General features: G+C 48.5%; 1 protein-coding gene across 1 annotated transcript; it reads right to left on the bottom strand.

The window, feature by feature from the left end:
- Positions 1-3,477: 3,477 nt before the first annotated feature.
- Positions 3,478-19,013, bottom strand: APCDD1L (adenomatosis polyposis coli down-regulated 1-like). Its single transcript, XM_006839307.1, has 7 exons — positions 18,884-19,013; positions 18,526-18,597; positions 18,229-18,361; positions 13,380-13,932; positions 4,360-5,009; positions 4,187-4,264; positions 3,478-3,583 (listed from the first exon to the last, which is right to left on the bottom strand). Exons 1-7 carry the CDS (start codon positions 19,011-19,013, stop codon positions 3,478-3,480), a joined length of 1,722 nt encoding a protein of 573 aa, XP_006839370.1.
- Positions 19,014-21,930: the final 2,917 nt, after the last annotated feature.

Genomic DNA, 21,930 nt, shown 5'->3' with positions numbered 1-21,930 from the left:
AACCTTATACAGGGTCTCTGAGTTGGAACCAACTTGACAACACTTAGCAACAGCTGCTATGGTGAAAGTAACAAGGGTTCTAAGATGATACCGGCAGCTTGGGGTGAGGGTGCATTTCTTTGGGTGGCTGGGGACATTAGGACGGTGATTTAGAGCTGAGACTTGGTAATGGGGCACACGGGAGGAGGAACATTCCAGGTAGAGGGATGAGCCCGGAGGGACCAAGTTGGGTGTTACTTAAGGCTAGAAGGGAGGCAGGCTAGCTGGCACCAGGGAGCTTGGCTGCTGCGGAGAGACCATTGGAGGGTCTGTCTGGCTGGTACAAGGTTCTATTTCAGGAGCACTGGTAATTTACACGTCTTCACATCCACTTAACGGGTGACGTCTGTGAGAGGAGCTGGTTCTGTCACTTGAGGCCACCATGCACGCCCACCACCCAAGTTCAGCCCCCTTGCCCCCCCACCGGCTCCGACGGATGACACAGATCTAATGAGATTCCACAGTCTGCGTCAGAGAGCTCTGAGTCACCAGCTCCCAGGAGAGGGACAGCAGGCCGGCCAGGGTCTGCCGAACGCACGTCACTGTCGCCAATCAAGACGCAGTTTCTCAGCTATGCAGTACCACGGGCAGATGAAACACATTCACTCAGGGGAAAAAACCAACAACAAAAAAACCAAGAAATAATTTCTTTAGATAACCAGCATCTGTTAGTTAATGGGCCTCTGAGAGTTGTATACAATTTGAACTTTTTATTAAAACACACACACGTACCCCCCACCCCCAAAACACAGCTCATTTCGCCCCCCCCTCCCCCGGGAGCTAGTGCTATGCAATTATCCATGGCACACGTGTGTGTGTTTGTGTGTCTTTTAAACGTGACTGAACATACAATGGAGAACATTGATTTTAAGTGGGGAGCTGTGGGCTTCACTCTTCCCTCTTTTGACAAGAGCAACCTCAGGTTTTGTGGGGAGACTAAAAAGGGGTCGGTTGACACAGGGCTGTCCATGGGAGAGCATCAGACTGACCCCCTCATTTCAGCCCAAAGCACGGGGAGCAGGCTTTCCCCAGCTGTCTTACACTAAGTCCAATCAAGGGGAGGATGGACCGAGCAGCTGGGAGCCTAGAACCTTCTTGCCTCCCTGGTTAGAGACAGTTTCATGCACACAGAGAAATACTGAACCATGCTCCCCAAACACAGTTAAGAAATCCCAGCCTGCCAGGGTGCCTGTGGCATGTGGCAGAGGCCACCTGGAGGCTGGGCCCTGTACCCAATTCCTTCCCGACCGTGTGGCCATGACTAAGTCCCTGGTTTTTGAGGGCAGTGTCTTTGATGGATGTCCTCAGTGTGGCATACTGGGCTTGGTGCCTGGTGGGCATGTGGTAAGTGAGCTTAGTGTGAAAACAAGTGGACTCGTGGCCTCCCGCCTGGTCACAAGGAGTCTTATTTATTGAGATTTTTATAGTGAATAGATCCTGGAGTTTCTTTGGGTGGCTGGGGTGTCGCTAAGTGTTGGCAAGTCAGTTCTGACCCATAGTGACCCTGTACAGGGTTTCCGAGGAGTGACTGGTGAGCATGAACCACTGACCTTGCGGTTCAAACCAACTTTGCAGCCCAGCGCATTACCACACAGTGCCACACCAGGACTCTGGTGCTTATGTTAGAGGGGAGCATACCCAAACCAACCCTGCAGCGCTCAAGTTCATTCTGACTCACGGTGACCCTGTAGGGCCCAGGTAAACTGCCCCATAGGGTTCTCAAGGCTGTAAATCTTTACTGGAATAGACTTCAAAGGGCTGCTGAGTTTGAACCACTGACCTTTTGGTTAGCAGCTGAGTGCTTAACTGCCGTGCCACCAGGACCCCTTATCTCGACCCCAAAATCACCACAACAGACTCATTGTCATGACTTGATTCCAAGTTACAGTGACCCTGCAGGGCAGAGCAGAATTACTCCAGTGGGTCTCCAAGGCTGGAACCTTTACTGAAGTAGGCTGCCTCATCTTTCTCCTACAGAGCAGCTGGTGGCTTCAAACCGCAGACCTTTCAGTTAGCAGCCACATGCGTAACTGCTGCCACCAGGGCTCCTCGGAGGCGATCAAGAAGCAGGAGACAGGTTGATGGGACAGACAGGGACAGGAGGGCACGGGGTCTGCTCTTTTGGATCAAGGAGGTGACATTTGACCCGAGACGTGAATGAAAAGAAAGAGCCAAGTTTCTGAAGACTGAAGAAGGTTAGGCAGAGGGCCCAGTAGGCACAAAGGCACTGAGGCAAGAATGAGTTTGGCACTATCAAGAATCAGAAAGAAGGCCAGTGCATTTAGGGGCCAGTGGTTGGACTGGAGAAGCAGATAGTGACTGGTTTGTGAGGAGAGGGGACTTTATCTGAGCACAATAGGGTTTTAGTAGGTCCGGGCAGTGGCATGAAGGTACGTGGCATCGTGGGGGTGGAATGGGGGTGGTTTTATCTTCTTTCCTACAATCTCCTAATGACACTCTACTGCATTAGAACAATCATCCCTTCCACTGATGTTAATAACCCGCAGGAACACTTCTCAGGCTGTTTAATTTTATTAAAAGATTCCAATTTGATGATAAACGGTGTGTTTCTCGAGCCTCAATACTAGATTTGCTCAATTGTGGCCATGTTCGCAACACTTACCCCGATTCACTGCAAAGCCTTAAATAATCCATCGATTTCTTGTGACAAAGATGCCAGGGACAGTGGTAGCTTTCTGAGATCTGAGAGAATGTTGACGTGGTGGTCTGTGTCTTTTTTTTTTGTTTGGTTTTGTTTTTTTCCTAACAAGAATGGATAGATAATTTAGGGCCATCTCAGCAGACTGACTGAACCCCACACAATGGCACAGAGGGTGAGGACTTTTCTCAAAAAATGCCCTTAACCTTGGAGACCATTGTTGAAGATCTGTAAAATCAGCCCGAGATGGGGATGGGATGGGGGTGGGGATGGGGGATTCATGGAATCCCCTGACTGAGAGGGTCTCTGTGAGGTCGAGTAGAACTGCTGCATAGGGCTTCCGAGGCTGTAAATCGTTACAGAACCAGACGGCCTCATCTTTCTCGTCATCCTGCAGATGGTGGGTTTGAACTGCTGATCTTTGGGTTGGCAGCCCAACACCTAACCCAGTGCGTCACCAGGGCTCCTTCTCAAGTAAGTCCTGTAGGTGCTGGCAAGATTCTGGGACACAGACCTGGGCCCTGAAGAGACCTCTCCCCATCCGCATTATGGTGAAGGGCTGGGTGAAGCACAGGATGGCTCCCCGAGAGTCCTCGGAGGTATTCCCCGCCCTCCCACTCTCCCCCCACCCCCCCGTGTCCCCGCCCGGGGAGCACAGGGAATCTTGAGAGCAGAGGACGTCTGTGCAGACTAATTGCAGAGCATGTTAGCGTCTCCGCAGTCATTAGTATTAATTACTTTCTGAAGGCTGGTAGCACTGCCTTCCTCCAAAGACTCGCCTAGCAGCCAGCCTTGCACGTGGGAACGCAGTGTGGACATGAGGCCCAGCGCCCAGGGAGCCCCCTCTGGATGCTCAGCTCACACCGTGACAGGTGGGGGTCTGAGCTGCAGACAAATGCCACTAGTCAGACCAAGAAAGCTGAGTGGCCTTGAAGAGAAGGGGCCCTCTGCCGGAACGCCTCAAAGGATGAAAAGCTCGAAGCATCATCTTTAATTCATGGCCCCAGCCTGCATTTGCGTTGCTAAATTCAGTTAATAATTTTGAAGCAACCCATAGACATGGCAGAACATCATGATGTGCTCCCATGTCATAAAACCCCAGGAGCACGGGGCAAGAAGTGGGGCAGGGAAATGATGGAATCTGTTGGCCAGCAAAGGATCACTAGCCTGCCCCGGATGAGGAACCCACACACGCTGGGCATGACCCTTTAGGAAACTGGAGAGCACCCTGGGACAGACTTTCTAGAGGCTGTTGAACTCAAAGGCTGATTTTACAAGCAGCATGGCTGTGTACCCTTCCACGGCAGATTGGAAAGAAAAGGATGGATTCTTCACACAGAGAGTGGGAGAGTTCGTGTCTAGGAGGGAGTCCTAGGTACTGAAAAGTTATAGAGAGCTGTACCACAAATATACTCATTCTGGTGTTCTTTATAATAGGAAAAACCAGCCACACTTGCATTTTGATGTGTAGTCATAGCCCTTAGTTGCCGAGGGCCATTTGGGTGTCCCGAGAAGCCACTCTTGACATTGAAGACCAATTTCAAAGCCACCCGAGGAAGGCCAAGCCTAGGACCAGAAGCAGAAGGTGGGGCAGAGTTACACAAGGGCAAAGACACCTGCTTCCATGAGGTTTTCCCAGCAGAGGACTGTGTTGTAGGGGCCTGGGAATGTCCCGGGCCATCTCCTCACACAGGACCAGCGGGGCTTGGAAAGATGTGGGACGCTTCTCAGGGGTGTCGGGACTTGACCCGTCGGTAGGCCGTTGTCCAATGAAGAGCAGGCGTTGGCCTTGGGGGTCTTGCTCCATCTTGAAAAGCTCATACTCCACATGGGGGAGTCTGATGCCTAGGGGCAGGCACCCATTGGTGACTGTGATGTCCCTCTCAGTTCCCAGGGACCAGGCTCCCGGATCCCCACAGCTGCCTGGCTTGGAGAAATTCAGCATGGCCGTGGTGACCGGGTCCATGGGGGTCACGTGGGCCTGAGTGACCTGGAACACAAGCTCAGTGCTGCCTAGGACCTTGGTGGAGGGTGTGCCCTTGGTGTAATGGCCAGAGGCATGCACAGTGAAGGTGGGCTGCTGGCAGGTGGGGTCCGAAAAGTGGTGGTAATGCCCCTCCCAGGAGCGGTTGTGCCCATGGAAGGTGAAGAGTCTGGTGAGGAAAAGCACAGCTGGCCGCACCTCACAGCTTGCGCTGACCCAGCGGCCTTGCAGACGCAGGGCTGGGACTATCTGAGGGGGCAGAATGGGTGGGTGGTGCTCATCCGCACGGGACACAAGTCCACAGGCCAGGCAGGGACGAGTGTGGTGCTGTCAAAAGACAAACAGAAAGGAGGTGGTTTTCCATGTGCAGAATCCCAGCTCTGTACCTGAGAACAAGGTCCCTTGAAGCCTGCCGTATGTCATCAGCAGCCACTGTTCCCCCTTTTCCCTCCCTCCAGTCTGTGGGCCTCTTTGCTCCTGCCCTCCTCTAGGACTTTGCACATATGATCTCCTCTACCTGACATGCTCTCCCACTAGAACAGTGCATGGCTGGCTCCTTCTCATTCTTTTAGTCTCAGCTCAATGAGAGACCATAGAAATCCTTTTCCTGACCACCCCAAATAAAGCAGCCCTGCGGCCTATTCTTTTTTATTTTAGTAATTTGATTTGTTGTTGATGAGAAATACACTGGAGCAAAAACATATAACAATTCAATAGTCTCTACATAATACAATTCAGTGACAATGATTACAGTTTTCAGTTGCTCAAACATTGCCCCTCTTTTCCCAAATGATTCCTCCTCAGTTGACATAAACTCACTGCCACTAAGGTGTCTGTCTAGACTTTAGATTTTCTGTTGTCCGTTTGGTCCCATATACATCGTTGTTATAAGAATAAAATGCTAAAGGCAGATAGACCTTATTAGTGAAGCTAAAACCACTAGCTTCTTTTAAGAAGACTTCAGGGGAGCACACTGGTAGTGTAGTGGGTTATGTGTTGGGTTGCAAATGTGGGGGATAGTTTCAGTTTAAATTTCAGATGTGACCTCAGGACAACAGCTTCAGGGGCTCATCCAGTCTCCTTGGCTCCAGAAATCTGGATTCCATGAGAATTTAACCCAGATCCTTCTACAGACTTTTTTTTTTTTTTAAAGTTATCAACTTTATTACTTCTCAATCATTGAGTACACATCTTTAAAAAATTGTATTTAACTAGGAAATGTGTATAAAGCACTTTTGCTGCATATAAAAATATAAAAATTGGCTTGTAGAAAAGTCCTTGCGTACTCGAGAGATCAGTTGATGCACAAATAAGAGTTACTCGAACTTGGGTATTTAGCAATATTTTATCTAAAATGAATGAAGTGAGCTTGTCAGGTGGAAGACAATAAGGGACTGTAATAGTTACGGTGATAGAATTGATACTTTTAATCCAAAAAGTATAATGGCTGAAAACTTGGCTCTACCACACATGGAACCTTTTTTTAAAAATTATTATTATTGTGAATTGAATGATAGTTTACATGGGAGAACATTGGTTTTATATTCATTGTTTCATTACAATGATTACAGTTTCCTCCGTAAGTCATCATTCAACAGTATTTGTTTCTATTCCCTCTGTTTTTTTGGATGTACACAAAAACACACAGGGATATATAATCATTTAAACAACTGAAGGACACATTCTGCAAGCCTGCCTCCTGGCCACCAGCACACAACATTTCACTGTCCATGAGTCTAGAGTCCTCAGCTGCTCTCCCTCTCCATGTTTTTCTATAAACTTTTTTTTTTTTTTTTAAAGTTTTTACTGTGAACTGAGTGATAGTTTACATAGTGGAACATCAATTTTACACTCATCATTTCATTGCAATGATTACAATCTCCTCCAGGCATCATCATTCAACAGTATTTGCTTCCATTCCCTCTCCCCACCCCTTTTTGAGGGGGGGTATGTACACAAAAACACTCAGGAATATATAACCATTTAAACAACCAAAGGGCACATTCTGCAAGCCTGCCTCCTGGCTGCCAGCAAACAGCCTTTCTCTTTCCATGAGTCTGGAGTCCTCAGCTGCTCTCTCTTTCTCCATGTTCTTCTACAAACTTTGTTTTATTGTGAATTATGTGATAGTTTACATAGGAGAACATTAGTTCTATAAACTCTTGATCAAAACATTCAGTAGTGGCAGCCGGGCACCATCTAGTTCTTCTGGTTCCAGAGCAAACGGGAGAGAATGGAGAGTTTTGATCTTCAGAAATCTCATGTTGAAGGGTGAGCACCATCCTCTTCACCCTTTGGAAAGTGAGCATGGAAACAAAGACCAAAAGCCATGAAAATATTCACCCATTGCTTAGAGCCTGTGTTAATGATCCAAATGAAATGAAGATGTCTGTTCCAGTGTTATTTACAAGTGGGAAAACCAGCCCCAGTGGAGATTTAAGGCACAGTCCCAGCCTTCCAGGCTGTGAACTGGTTTTCCTGTCTTTGACTGTGTTTACAGTGATCCCTGCCTTACAAATTCTCATGATCTGGATTTACAGTCCATTAGTAGTGAGGAAACTGATGCTTACCCTACATTCCCTGGGAGCAGTCAATTTGCATTTGGAGGGAAAAGCTTGGGAGAGGCCAAAAAGGAGGCATTTTCTTGATCTTCCTTTCTTTATGTTTTAAAGGGAGCTGACCAGAGTTTAGTCTAGAGCCACAGCCTGTACACTGCCTGTCCTCTCGCTATTCCAGGCGCCCACGCAGGATGGACGATGGGAAGGGGCCATTTTGGGGACCCAGTGGGGAAATCCACTCCAGCCTTTTCTTTCTTGCAAAACACACAAAATCTCCACAGCTTGCTTCTGGGTGTGTTTCATGCCAAACAAGTGTTATTTGAAAGAAAATATTTTGGGATTGAGGAAAAAAAAGAAATTAAAAAAAATTTTTTTTGGATTGCCACATTACAAAACTCAGATGATTTCTTGATACGAAGGACATTGGCTATCGTGCCAGAGCCTTCTTCCAGCGGCTCAGGTAAAATTCTCTTCCAGAGGTGAGGCTCGCACACTTTTGGGCCTGGCTTAAATGGCTACGTAGCCATTCCATCCACTATTAGACTGTATGCTGTGCTCCTGGCTCTCTGTGAGCTGATCTAATCTTCTAAGACTGTTATCTGTTTTGTACCAGAACTGGTTAGAGTATCCAATGAAATGGAAAGTCACTCCTGATGTTTGAAAAGTTTACCTAAATCAAGATACCAAGACTCCTGGTGTGGTGCTGTAGGATTGGCATTGGACTTCGACCTACAAGGTCAGCAGTTCAAACCCACCAGCTGTTCCTCAGAAACCCTATGCAGGGTTTCCTATGAGTAGGAACCAACTCAACAGGCACTTAATAACAAGTTATTACATACTTAGGGAGCACGGTGGCTCTGTAGGATAAGCACTGGGCTGATAACCACCAGGTCTGTGGTTCAAGTCCACCAGCCAATTCTCGGGAGAAACATGAGGCTTTCTGCTCCCATAAAGATTTACAGCCTCAGAAACCCTACACTGCTCTCTATGTGTCAGAACAGACTCCGTGGCACTTAATAACAACATCATGCACCTAACCTGTCTTTGACATCCCTAACAGAGGAAACTGTATAGTTTGGGGGATTTTGACCCAGAGGGTAGCAAATTGTCCGCACATTGCCTGGGCCACAGTGCAGCTAATTGGAACGCGGGCTGACAAGAGTCTGCCCTAATTTGGGTGTTTTAAAGCCACATTCTGACTGTCGTCACACTAATGCATATTGACAAGACATAATGCATTACATCCAAATAACCCCACGGTCACCCTTTCTGGGGAAAGAAAAAAGAGCTATCCTCAGCAGATAGAATGTTTTGGAGATACTAGCCGGTAATTGGAGTCCTGGTGTGGCACTGTAGGATCAGCACTGGACCACAAGGTTTGAACCATAAGGTTGGCAGTTCAAACTCACCAGCGCTGCTCGGAAACACTATACAGGGTCGCTATGAATCGGAACTGACTTGGCAGTACTTAACAACAGTCGTCAGTAATTGGGAATATGGTGGCTCCACATGATAAGCACTAGACTGTGAACCACAAGGTCTGTGGTTCAAGCCCACCAGCAGCTCTGAGGGAGAAAGATGAGGCTTTCTGCTTCTGCGAAGACTTAAAGCTTCAGAAACTCTATCACGGTTGTGTGAGTCGGAATGGACGTGAGGGCATTAACAACAACAATAGCCAGTAATTAGGAGCCCTGGTGGCCCAGTGGACTAAGCGTTGGGCTACTAACACAAGTTAAGCAGTTCAAACCCACCAGTCAAGAGGTCTGGCCCTGTAAAGTGTTGAAAACTCTATGTAGGTCTGACTATGAATCAGAATGCACTCAGTGGTTGTGGGTTCTTTTGGTTAACTGCTTGGCTGCTGACCAAAAGGTTGGCCAATTGAACCTACCCAAGAGTTATCTCCCATAAAGACTAAAAGCACATGGCCGTTGAGTTGATTCCAACTCAGAGACCCCACAGGACAACATAAAACTGTGCCTCTTTCTGGAGGCAGACTGCCTCATCTTTCTCCTGCAGAGGGGCTGATGGGTTTGAACCACAAACCTTTTGGTTAGCAGCACATTAACCCACAGTGCGACCAGAACTCCTTCCGTAAAGATGGTTGTCAAGTATTCTGGAGTTGGTTCTGACTCATAGCAACCTTGTATAGAGTTTCTGAGGAACAGCTGGTGGGTTTGAATCACCGACAATGCAATTGGCAGCAGTCCAATGCTTACTCTAAAGTGCCACACGTGGTATGGAGCGATTCTATTCTGTCACAAGTTGATAGGAGTCAGAATCGACTAGACAGTACTTTACAACAGTAGGGTTTCTCCAGAGGGGGCACAAATTGAAAACCCACAAGCTTTTGAGAGGAAAGAATGGAGAAAAGACATTTTCTGCTCTCTGGTGCTTTTGAAGGTGGTATAAGAAGCCAACTGTCTTCATCTGAAACCTTCCTGCAGAGGCCTGGAGCTGGGCGTGCTACTAAGGTCCCTGCTAGCAGAAGTCACACTTGTGTGGAAGCCAGATTTCATGGTTTAAGCCTGTTACATAAAGTTATTTCTCAAACAGCACATAACACTCTCTAATTAACCCCCGAGGTGATTCCAGGCTCAGATGATTTTGGTCAAGTGTCGGCTGATTGATTAGGATTCTCCAGCCAGGCAGTGAATTTGGGGATCAAATTGGTTTTAAATTAACTTCTAAAAATGTTCATGTTTACCATCTGGTTTGGGCCGTGGGCACAACTTGGGCACTTGAGAGCAGAAAGCAGAAGGCCATGACTAATTCGTTACTTGGGATTTGTCTTTAGCCTTTCCTTCGTTGAAGTGATCGTCCCCTCCTTTTTTCTCCAGGAGTGGGAGCATTGGTAAGCAGACGTTTAATTTAATGGCCACACATCTGGCAGTGTACGTGTCTGCATATACCCCTGTGTGTTTTGCTTCTCGGTTACAATTCAGGCTGCATGGCCATCCAGGCTGACCACAGTGGCCCCCAAGCCGTGCCTTGGGAGACATGAAGCTGGTCACCCCACAGACCCTCTTCTAATGCTGTGGGAGGGCTAGATGGCCTCACTACCCACGCCAGCACCTTCTCTTTCTAAGCAAGATCATGCCAGGGAAGGACAGGCACCAAGAACATTGTTTGTTAGAAAGGAACTCATTCCGAAGTCATTAAAAGCTACAGGCACTCTGGGATTGAATTTCTGGTTATGAGGACCTTTTGTTATGCTTCTTCTCTGAGACCCAGATGCTGGGTTTACCTGAAGGAAGGAGAGGGGTAAGACAGAGGGGAAGAGAAGGCTGGAGCGTGTGGGGTCTCATCCCCATCACTGCCCCCCCCCTTGGGATGCTTTGACAAGTGCCTGTGCCCTATTGATGAGAAGTTCTTACATCTGGCTTACTTCGTGCATAGCTAGTATACAATTGTTGTGGTTGTTAACTGCCGTCGAGTAGGTTCTGACTCACAGTGACTCTGTATAGGGTTTTTAAGGTGCAGCTGGTGGGTTTGAACTGCCGATCTTATGGTTCACAGTCCAGTGCTGGTCCTATGGTGCTACACCAGTAGACACTCAATAGATGCTGAGTGATGTGAGGGCTGTCTTAGGGCTCAAAAACACTTGGACAGAGAAGCCCAAACCTATTCCTTTACCATCAATGCATCGATCCAACCAACCATCGATCCAGGCATTGTTTGTCCATCCAACTATCCATCCATACATTGTCCATCCAACCATCCATCCGTCCATCCATCCATTGTCCATCCAACCATCCATCCATTGTCCAACTATCCATCCATCCATGCATTCATTGTCCATCCAACCATCCACACATTCATCCACCTATCTGTTTATTTGTCTGGCCCTCCCTCTCTCCCTCCCTCTTTCTCTCACTCTCTCATCCACCCATCCATCCATCTGTCCCTCTGTCCATCCATCTAACTATCTATATCCATCTAGCCTATTGTTCTTTTGATAAATACTTATTGGGTGCAAAGTACGAGGTTTTTAACCTGGAGTCTTATCCTGGGCTTCGTTTCAACTTGTTGTTAAGTGACATTGAGTCGGTTCCAACTCATAGTGACTCTGTGTAGGGTTTCCAAAGAGTGGCTAGTGAGTTTGAACCACCGACCATGCGGTTCAATCCGACTTTGAGGTCGAGGGTTTATTCTAAGGCGCCACACCAGGATTTCTCATTTCAGCTCCCCTCTAACTAATACAAGTCAACACTGCCTCTCTGTAAATGCAGACAGTCACTGCTAGAAGCATCAGTAGAACCTCTTGATTTTACTGCCAATGGAAGCCAGCTTTCTCAGATCACGTTAAGAAAACGCTGTCTAAACTCATCATTACTGGCAGTGAAGGTGAACGAGAAGAACACATGAGTGTATTCCTAGATCTCAAATTTACCTTTTAGGATTTGGGTATTTATTTCAATATATAGTTGATTATCATTATCTGTGGCATTTGTGTTCTAAAAAGCTTCCACGAACCCTGAATTAGCGAACACTGAGCCATCGCTTCGTGGGGAAACCTGAGCCTCTGGTCACAACATTTTCGTCTACTGATTACTACATAATCTCGTTTTCTGTGTTTCTGTTTAAAGACCCCTTAACTTAATACTGTTTTAAATTACATTAAAATTTAATTTAATATTGCTGATTCATTAACATTGAACACATGGCTGACAGCATTATTTGTCATGTCAATGAAACTTGTCTAACACATGTATTTTCTCCATAAGATGCATTTCAGCTTAGGAACACGACCTAGCATGTCAGTACTACACTTACGGCCATTTAAGCTTTAAAACCACCAACAAAAATGTGAAAAATGGGGATCTAGTTAGGTAGACAGTGGAAAGGATTCTTGTTTGTAGGATGAGAGCTGAAAAGAGAAGTTGGAACGTCCCCTTGTTTGATGTTAACACAGAACGTGTTTGCTGTGCAACTGAACATTTTCACTATTCAGCATATGCCTACGTAAGACTGCAAAAGTTTCCTACATGTTGATTTTTGGATTATAGATAAATACATTTAAGCAGGAGAATCTGCAAATATGGGATCCACAAATAATGAGGGTAGACTGTAATTGGTAGAATCAAACACCATTCTGAGGAGAGTCTGCAGGCTCTCCCTCGCTCCCCCAGGGATTCCCTGACACAGGAAGGTTTTGATTCTCCACACTCCCAGAAATACAGCTAAGCACACACATACACACACACAAAGAGTAGTCTGTGCCTAGTTAGGGCAGTGAGTGTGTGATGGTGTCATTGAAAATATCAGCTGACTTGAGTGAAACTCATTTTGGGGGGGCACCTTAAAAAACAGGGCAGTCCACCTGGGAGCTTGGTCAGACACCAGAGTCCTTAGAACTGCCAAATCCGACCCAGCCCTCGAACCGTGATGCCCAGGTGTGTTTCCGTTACAGAGGGGCGTACTTGGAGGCCCCTGACTCAGGTAGCAATGCAGCATACGGACCCCACTGAGGCCACACGGGACAGTCCACCAGCAGGAAAGCCTGGAGGAAAGCCGTCACCTGCTGAATTCATTCAGCAACGTTTACTGGCTTTGAGCCCAGGCAAGGTGTCAGTCCTGCCCTATAATGGTGTAGCTTGAGAGAGCAGAAGGCAAACACAAGTGAAGGAACACAAAGTGGAGTGTAGAGGCTGGGGCTGGGGGGTCAGTAAGGGCCCAAGTTCACATGCCCAGTGAGAGTAACAGTGGGACCCTGCAGGTCCCGTAGGGAGGGTGTGGGCTGGCGAAGGGTGGACAGTTTCCTTCTGGAAAAAGTCAGCCCTGCCAAGACCCTGGGGGTGCAGTGGGTTAAATATCAGGCTGCTGGCGGTTCATAGGGTGGGCAGTTCACAGCTAACAGTGGCTCCAAGGGACAAAGATGAGGCAATCGGTTCCCGTAAGTATTTACTGCCTCAAACCGTATGGCACACTTCTACTCTGCCTGATGGACTCCACGGTAGTGGTTTAGTTTTGGTTTTCGGTGAAGACCCAGGAGATCTTGATCTAGCATATGCAAAGGTCCAGTGGCAGGCAGGCAGGCCAGGGTGGGAGGGGCCATGATAACAGCAAAGGGTGAGTGGTCTGCAGGCCGGCCTGCTGGGCCTAGGGGCTCCGAGCGTGTCCTCCAGGGCCACAGACTCACCAGGGCGCTCTGAAGTGGGCGCTGGTAGCCGGTGGGCCGGTAGTGCCGTCTCTCGGCGGGGTCCGTGTGGATGTCCCCCAGGTACAACTCCTTCACCAGGAGTGGCGGGGCGCGGAGCTGAGGCTGGAGGTGGCGTTGCACGCGGACCAGGCTGAGCTCATGCATGGTGAAGCCCAGCACAGCCGCGCAGTCCTGCTTGGCCGGGGCGCCAAGCAGCTCATACACTGCCCCAGGCAGCCAGGCCCGCGCCGGGGGCAGCCGCTGGGCGCAGTCCCGACAGGCCGGGCTCTGGCCCAGGCGCCCGGCAACGGTGAGCAGCGCGTGGAGGCTGTGGAAGACGATGCCCACCTTGTTCAGGTGGTAGTCGGCCTCGGTGGCGCCCCGTGTGACCCAGGAGGCCCGGCGCAACCGCACCTTGCCCTTGATGAGCAGCGAGTGCGCAGGCTCCTGGCAGGAGGGGTCCCCATAGTAGAACTGGTAGGCTCTGAAGAGGCGGTTGGGGTAGAAGGTGTAAGAACGCGTTAGAAACTCTGGTCCTGGGCGCACCTCGCAGCTGTGGGGATGGGGTGAGGGGGGAGAAATTGTTAGAGAAATGACCACCTGCACCAGAAGCCCCTCACCCCCATCTTAGTGTGGGCTCAGCTCCCATCAGCCTCTAGTTCCTGCTACAGATCTGGGGTGACCCCACCCCCCAGCCTCAGTTTCCCCGACTGGCCTGGCCAGCACTAAATTTGGTACGTGGCCTTTCACTCAATGCCTGTGACCTCAGTAAGAACCTCTTCTCATTCCCTTTCACTGACCTACATCCTCCCTGTGGAGTGGGCCAACATGGGCCCGCCAGGATCCCTTATGGCCCAAGTATCCCACAACCTGAGCTCATGGTTCATGTTTCATCAGTGAGCCAAACAAATGCCATAGCTCTTGGCTCCCTGCTCTGTGACATGGACCTGACAGAGCCACATCGCAGGGTCAGGAAAGCATCACCAGGGAGGTGCTCTAGAATTGGGCCCCTCTGCAGCCATTTAGGGAGGAGCTGTTCTGTGTGCTTTGGGAGTCACGGATCATGCCTTTTTTTCTCCCTGAACTCCTAGTACCATCTGGCACCCAATGGACCCTCCTGGGTGCTTGCTGAATGGATGGGGATGAATGGATGGATGGTGGATAATGGATGGATGCATAAATGGTGCATAGATGTTGGATTACAAATGGATGGATGAACAGTGGGTGAGGGATGGATGGCGGATGATGGATAGATGGATGGATAATGGATGAATAGAGGAAAGGTGAATGGATGATAAATGACAGATAGATAGTGGATGGTAGAAGAATGGATAGATGATATTGGATAATGAATGGTGGGATAATGGAGAGATAGATGGTGGATGATGGATAGATGGATGAATAGATGGATGGATGTGTGGTGGATGATGAACGGATGGATGAGTAATAGATGGATAGATGGATGGATGGGTAGATGGATAATGGATGGATGAATGGTTGGATTGATAATGGATGGCTGGCTATTGTATAATGGATGGATGGATGGTAGATGGATGGATGGATGTATTACAGATAGATGAATGTATGACAGATGAATATATGATAGATGGATAATGATGAATGTATGAGTGATGGATGAATGGATGATGGGATGATAGATGGGTGGGTGATGGATGGAGAGTGAATGTTGGATAGATAGGGTCTAATGAATTGATGATGTTTGGATGAATGGATGAATGATGTATGATAGCTGGATGAATGGATGATGGGTGGATGACATGGATAGATGGTGGATGATGGATGGGTAGATTACTGATGGATGAATGAATGGATGATATATAGATGTATGAATGGATGAATGGTGGATGATGGGTAATGGATGGGCAGATGAATGATGGATGGATAGATGATAGATAGATGAATGAATGTATGCTAGATGAATAGATGGATGAAAGGATGATGGGTGGACAGTGAGTGATAGATGAATGATGGGTTATGGATTGATGGATGGGTGGTGGTTGATGGCTGTCCCTCTGATCAGTGGGAGGTGCTCCCTTGACCAGAATTTATTCATGTCTGTGACAGGATTTGCTGACGGAAACTAGGTTTCTGCACGCTTTTTCTGTACAACGTCAGATATGGATAGCAGATATGTTCAACTTTGCAAGCCAGTCAGATGTCCTGTGTTGCAACTACCCAACTCTTTGTAGCACTAGAGCAGTTGTGGGCAGTATGCAAATGAATGAGTGTGTTATGGTTCCAATAAAACTTTATTTGCAACAACAAGGGGTGGGCCAAGCTTGGCCCACAGACCCTTGTCTGCTGGTAATGCAAACAAGTACAGGGGTGGGGAGTTAGAGGTAGGGCTGCATCAACAGTCCACACCCAGGGCAGCCTCTGAGACTTCCTTCCCATTGCAGACTGAGAGAATGGAAAGAGTGAGTAGGTTGTATTACGCTAACTAGGTCATACCTGTGCTGTTATTATCTTGATATTTTTTATACAAGGCTGCTGCAGCCGAGGACATGTTACGACGAGGACTTTGAACTGGTTCACTCTGTTCACCCCTTGCTGAGAATTGACTCACCCTGCCCCGCAGACAGACTGAATCAAAATCATTTCAACATTTCAACAGCATTTCAACACCTGATTCTTAAGAATAACTTGGGGGTCTTCTAAAATGTAGATTCTCATTCCATATCTAGGGAAATGCAAATGATCAGCAAGGAGTCGAATCAGAGCTAACGGGTTTGAAGTCCTGGTTGTCATCCAGAGGGGAAAAAAAAAATCCCTGTCCGTTCTCTTTCAATTGGACTGATTCTGTTCAAGAGAAGGTCTCTATTTGGAGCTAATGTGTCCTTAACGCCTCGAACCTCCCTTCCCAGTGAGAACAGACTGGGAGCCTTGGCAGGTGATGGATCTGGTGAGACCAAATGCCGGTTTCTTGCTTTCTAGTTGCTTCCTCTCTAGGGTTAGACGGACTGCTGTCCATTTCCAGGTGACTCTACGCTTCTTTTAAAAAGAATTAGTGTCACATGATGAGCATGTGTAGTTTACAGCAGGCTGATTCTATCTCAAAAAGCAATACACATAAGTAAATATGTAAAGAAAAGCATACTGATTTAAAGAAAAATATTAAGAAAATGACAGGATCGAAATTAGTTGCGTCAAGTCAGTGCCAACTCATGGCGACCCCGTGGGTGTCAGGGCAGAACTGGGCTCCAGAGTTTTCAGTGGCTGATTTTTCAGAAGTAGATTGCCAGGTCTTTCTTCTTAGGTCCTTCTGGGTGACCTTTTGGTTAGCAACTGAGCATGTTCATCATTTGTACTGCCAGAGACTTCAGATATCAGCACAGGTAACCATTAGATGTTGGGAGGGGCGTCCCGCACACCACCATCCATTTCTCAGACACTCCTGGAGGGGGCTTTGTCTGAGGTGGACTGTTGGTGTTCCCAGCCTTGGGGTCCTTCTCTGTACCCTTTCTGGGAAGCAGCAGAGCTCATCCATAGATCAGTAAGAACTTTCTAAGAACTGCCCAGAATACTGCTGTTTTGGGCCAGGAGCGGACCAACAAGGTAGCCTGCAACTAATGGTCATTCCCGCACCTCATTTCTGTCTCTGAGCGACCCCTACCAGTGGCCTGTGGAGTGGGGGCTGGGGCTTCATGCAGAACTGAGCCAGTCCTGCAGCTTTGCGACGTCCCCTCCTCCCCCAAGTACAAGCAAATGTTTGGTGGGCCTCTTCTCCCTCGGTTCCCTGGTAAGAGGAGGACCTGGTGTGGAGGGTATCGTCCCTGACCCAAGGGCCAGCAGAGGGGGCTGGGAAGCAGGTGGAGAAAAAGCTATGTTAGGAGGTCCAGCAGAGAGGTCTCTGCTAGCCCCGAAAATGAGGGCAGAGACTGCACTCCGTGGTTTCTAGCGCCTGTGAGAATAGAAGATTTACACAGCAGTCTAAGTTCTGCCTCAGGGCCTTGGCACCAGCTGCTCCTCTGCCCACCGCTTCCCAGGATGGCTGATTCCTCTTCTTTCAGCTCTCATTTGAATGCCACTGTCCCCAAGAAGTCTTCCTGGACCCCTCACTGTAAAGAACCTCCCCAATAACCTGCTATCACAGCCTTATTGCAAAGTTTAGCACCAGCTCAAGTTTATATTACTAGTTTCTGGACCCTTGTGCCGATCATCTGATTCATACTCGGTGCTTGATAAGTGTTTGTATAGTAGGTACTCAGTAAGTGTTTGTATAATAGGTGCTCAGTTAGTGTTTGTATAGTAGATGCTCAGTGTTTGTATAGTAAGGATTTGTATAGTAGGTCAGGTAAGTGTTTGTATAGTGTATGCTCAGTAAGTGTTTGTACAGTAGGTACTCAGTAAGTGTTTGTATAGTAGATGCTCAGTAAGTGTTTGTATAGTAGATACTCAGTTAGTGTTTGTATAGTAGGTGCTCAGTTAGTGTTTGTATAGTAGATGCTCAGTTAGTGTTTGTATAGTAGGTGCTCAGTGTTTGTATAGTAGATGCTCAGTAAGTGTTTGTATAGTAGGTGTTCAGTTAGTGTTTGTATAGTAGATGTTTAGTGTTTGTATTGTAGGTGTTTAGTGTTTGTATAGTAGGTGTTTAGTGTTTTGCTAGTTGGTGCTCAGTAAGTGTTTGTACAATAGGTGCTCTATAGGTGAGTGGCATACTCACCGGCTCAATCCCTGCCTTCCAGGGAGCACTCTGCACAGGGCAAGCAAACAAAGCCCCATGAACAACTGGATGAACTGACGCATTTCACAGGTGTGGACACAGGCTCAGAGAGGGTGACGTCTCCAGGCCCAGCAGCTTGTGGTCAGGGTGGTCTTGGGGTCTTACCCAGTGGAGATCCAGGGCCCATTGAGGCGTGGGGGCAGCAGTGTGGCGATGGGCGTTCCGTTGGGCAGGGACTGTTGACAGTGGGGCTCCAAGCTCTGGTGGCCACTCCCTGCTTCCGCCTCTGCTCCATGAGCTGCAAACCAGTTCGAGCTGGGTTAGCCATCCTGCTGCATCCTGGGGATTCCTGCCTGCCCTGCCCACCTTCCCAAGCCTGCCTGGACCACAGGGGTCTGCCCACTTTCAGACTGCCCCCCAATTCCAGCTAGGTGAACAACGCCTGTCCTTGGAGCCCGTCACATTCCTGGCCCAGCTCCCTGTGGGCGACACTCCTGATCTCCAGGGCTTCTAGGAGAGACAGGCCCAGATTTCCTGTATGGAAAGTCTCTGGGAATTAGCCCCCTGAGAACCAGACTGCTAGGCTGGCACTCCCAGGAAAATGCCATTTACACTCAGCCTTGAGGGTCTGGGGGTGTGGACTTTTCCCAGAGCAGAGCCCTTCCCACCTGGAGAAGGCCTTACTTTGGTCTGAACCTACTGTCCACCCTGAGGTGGCCTGTGCTGTCCACCTGTGTGTCCAGGGCACCCAGAGCAGCCCCAGCATGAGGAGGCAATCAGTAATGCAGGGTGAGTGGACAAGGGCATGACTGGCGGGCACCCAGGGTGATGCCCAGGCCGGAAGAGGCAGACCACGACCCTTCTCGGGGGTCTGTCTCCATGCCTGAAGCTCCAGGAGGAAGGTGGGGTGAGGTGGACTTGAATTCAGGGCAGTCCTTGGGGATCTGCATCCTCACGACTGACTCCAGATATGCTGAGCCAGCTGGGTTATAGGACATATACAGCCTCTTCTAGGATCTGCTTGGGGGTGCGCACACCAAGATCTTCAGCTACAGAAGAGCAGCGACCCCCAGAGGCATGATCTAGAGGTAATGCACAGGGCAGATGCTGGGGAGGCTGTGCTTGAGGTATCCAGGTATTACGGCAGTGGGCTGGCTCGTGGAGTCCAGACCCGGGGCCTGTGCTGAAGTGGGCCAGGAGGTCAGCACCTCAGCGACATAGTACCTGCTTCAACCTGGGTCCTAAAAGTGTTGGCTGGTTGAGCACATAAGTGAATGAATCAAGTCTTCTTCTTCTTCCCTTTACATGTCTTTCCACCAAGACCCAGGACAGGTGGCCCGCTTCCCTGGAGGCTGGGGGTTGCATCTGAGACTCTTAGGGTCCCCAGTGATCAGCAGAAAAAACAGAAGCATCACTGACAAGGGAGAAGGCAGCCACTTCTGCTGAGTAGCGTCCCCTTGCATATATACTTTATCTCATGCAATCCTTGAACCAGTCCCAGGGAACAGACATGCGTGTCTTCCTCCTCCTGACAGAGAAGCAGGCACAGGGGATGAACTCAGAGGTCACAGGAGTGTGTGCTGTCTGAACATGACACAGTCAGAACTGGAGCCCTGGACAGCATTCTGCAGCCTGACTTCTGATAGCTTCACCTTGTGTAGTACTGTGTCTCATCCCAAGTCATGGGGAAAGGGCTGATTGGGAAATTTGGAAGACAGCGGGGCACACACCAGGCATCTGTTGGATTAAGGAATGGGTGGGTGGATGGGTGAGGGTGTGGTGGATGACTAGCTGGCTGGGTGGGTGGATGGGTAGATGGATGGAGGGGTAGGTGGATGGGTGGATAGATGGGGTGGGTGCATGATTAGATGGGTGGATGGAATGGATGGGTGGGTGGTGGGTGACTGCCCAGATGGTTGGTTGGGTGAGTGGATGATTGGATGTATGTATGTATGTATGTATGTATGTATGTATGTATGTATGTGTGTGTGGGGGGGGTGGATGGATGGATGGATGGATGGATGGATGGATGGATAGATGGATGGATGGATGGGTGGATGGTTGAGTGGATGGATGGATGGATGGATGGATGGATGGATGGATGGATGGATGGATGTGTGATGGTTGGATAGATGGGTGGATGGGTGGATGGATTGGTAGTTGGATAGATGGGTGGATGGGTGGATGGGAGGATGGATGGATGGATGGATGGATGGACGGACGGACAGATGAGTAAACTTCTGGTTTAGTACTGAGTCCTTGATATATTCCTGGTGTATCTACAACTGATTAATTGGTTTCAGTCACCAAAGTGGAGAAATTCAAACAACAAACCCACCACCATGGCTGGGTTTCCTCCATGGGCTCCCTGGGCCACTGTGCCAAGTGAACAAATGCCCAAGACAACCTTGTGGTGTACCTGTGTTGATTGGGGGCATACCTCATTTTAAAGGGACCTGAGCAGGATATTGTAGTAGACAGGTAGGTGGGCTTCAAAGTTGGGCTAAGGTCCTGGCACAGCTCCCCACCTGCCCCTGTCCCAGGAGGCCTGAGCTGGGATGTCAGCACTGAAATCTCACACACATTAGACCTTGTTGGAAGTCACTGGGTGCCTTGGTGCAATTCCTAAGGTTAATTCAGACATTGTCCGTATTTACAATGTTGTTGTTGTTATGTGCCATGGAGTCTGTTCTGACTCATAGCGACTCTGTACAGGATTTCCGAGGCTGTTAATTTTTACGGGAGCAGAAAGCCTCATCTTTCTCCCGTGGAACAGCTGGTAGTTTCGAACTGCTGTCCCTGAGGTTCGCAGCCCGTTTTGTATCTGCCTGCAAGTGTAGAATTGGGGACTGGCATGGAGGCAAAATGAGAGAAGGCTGCTAGGACTTAGATCATCTGCCCAGGATGAAACTCCAACTTCCCTGGATGAGCAGCCCTGAAACTGATGCTGGCATTGTTTTCATCAATCTCTGCTTCTTGAGGAGACTCGTGTTCCTGAGAGAACAAGCCTTCTCCCGTGACTCTTCCTGAAAACACTAAGAGACAGCCCGCCAAGCTCTCTCTTATCATGCATGCATCCTCAGACATTCTGATTTGTTAAGTACATTTTAGTTTGTCATGTTTTTCTGAGAAATTAGGATGCAATTAAACCAGAAGACTGCCTGAAGTGGTTGAAGCTTGCTGTATTGCGAACATGCACACACAGACACAGAACTCCGAGAAACATCGGAGCTGAACGTGTCATGCTTTCCTGACCATCCACGTCGCCTCCACCCCAAGGTTACAAAAATAAAATGAAGCAATTAGAAATTATTCCATGAAATTTTCTCCACTGGAGCCTTTGAGGTTGCTTTTGATCTTGTTTTCTTTCTCCCCTTCCCTTTCCCTGACCCCACTATGGGAACGTCTTCACTGAAGAAGCCTCAGTATTAAGCAGATGGTATGGTGAGCTGGGTTGTGCAACTTTTCGCCGGGCCTGATGAACGGAGTTAAGTGCATGGGCCAAATTGATTTTTATCAACCAAGGATTTTTAATTACCAGCAGTGTCCACTTACTGCTGTCCATTATTTACTGTTCACTAATTACTAATTAAAAATTATGCTGCTTTCGTACTCCTATGAGCAGGGACATTTGAAATGAGATCACATCGTTCAAATTACCTACAGAATTAAATCCAGAGTGCCCAATTTCTCAGCAAACACTGCTGGGGCTTAAAATATGACCCGCTTCAGCCTGGGGTGTGATTATGACTCACAGTACCAGCTTGGACATCTTGAGGGACCTGCTCATGGCCTTTGGGTGCTAGAGGCTTCCTGAGCCCCAACTGTGTTCTGGGCACTTGGCCAAAGTCATCTTGAGATGTTTAT

The sequence above is a fragment of the Chrysochloris asiatica genome, unplaced genomic scaffold (genome assembly GCF_000296735.1).
Source record: "Chrysochloris asiatica unplaced genomic scaffold, ChrAsi1.0 scaffold00023, whole genome shotgun sequence".
Classification (NCBI taxonomy): Eukaryota; Metazoa; Chordata; class Mammalia; order Afrosoricida; family Chrysochloridae; genus Chrysochloris; species Chrysochloris asiatica.
The sequence above is the reverse complement of the archived record's forward strand: the minus strand, read 5'-3'. Positions and strand labels throughout refer to the sequence as shown.

Bases quoted from the DNA above. Each gene is read 5' to 3' on its own strand.
- APCDD1L (XM_006839307.1), bottom strand. From the start codon at position 19,013: ATGCAGATCCCCAAGGACTGCCCTGAATTCAAGTCCACCTCACCCCAC. The intron at 18,362-18,525 runs GTGACGGGCTCC...ACTGGTTTGCAG, and splicing joins CAGGGAGCTGGGCCAGGAAT to CTCATGGAGCAGAGGCGGAA. The intron at 3,584-4,186 runs GCAACTAAGGGC...ATTTGTCTGCAG, and splicing joins GGACACCCAAATGGCCCTCG to CTCAGACCCCCACCTGTCAC.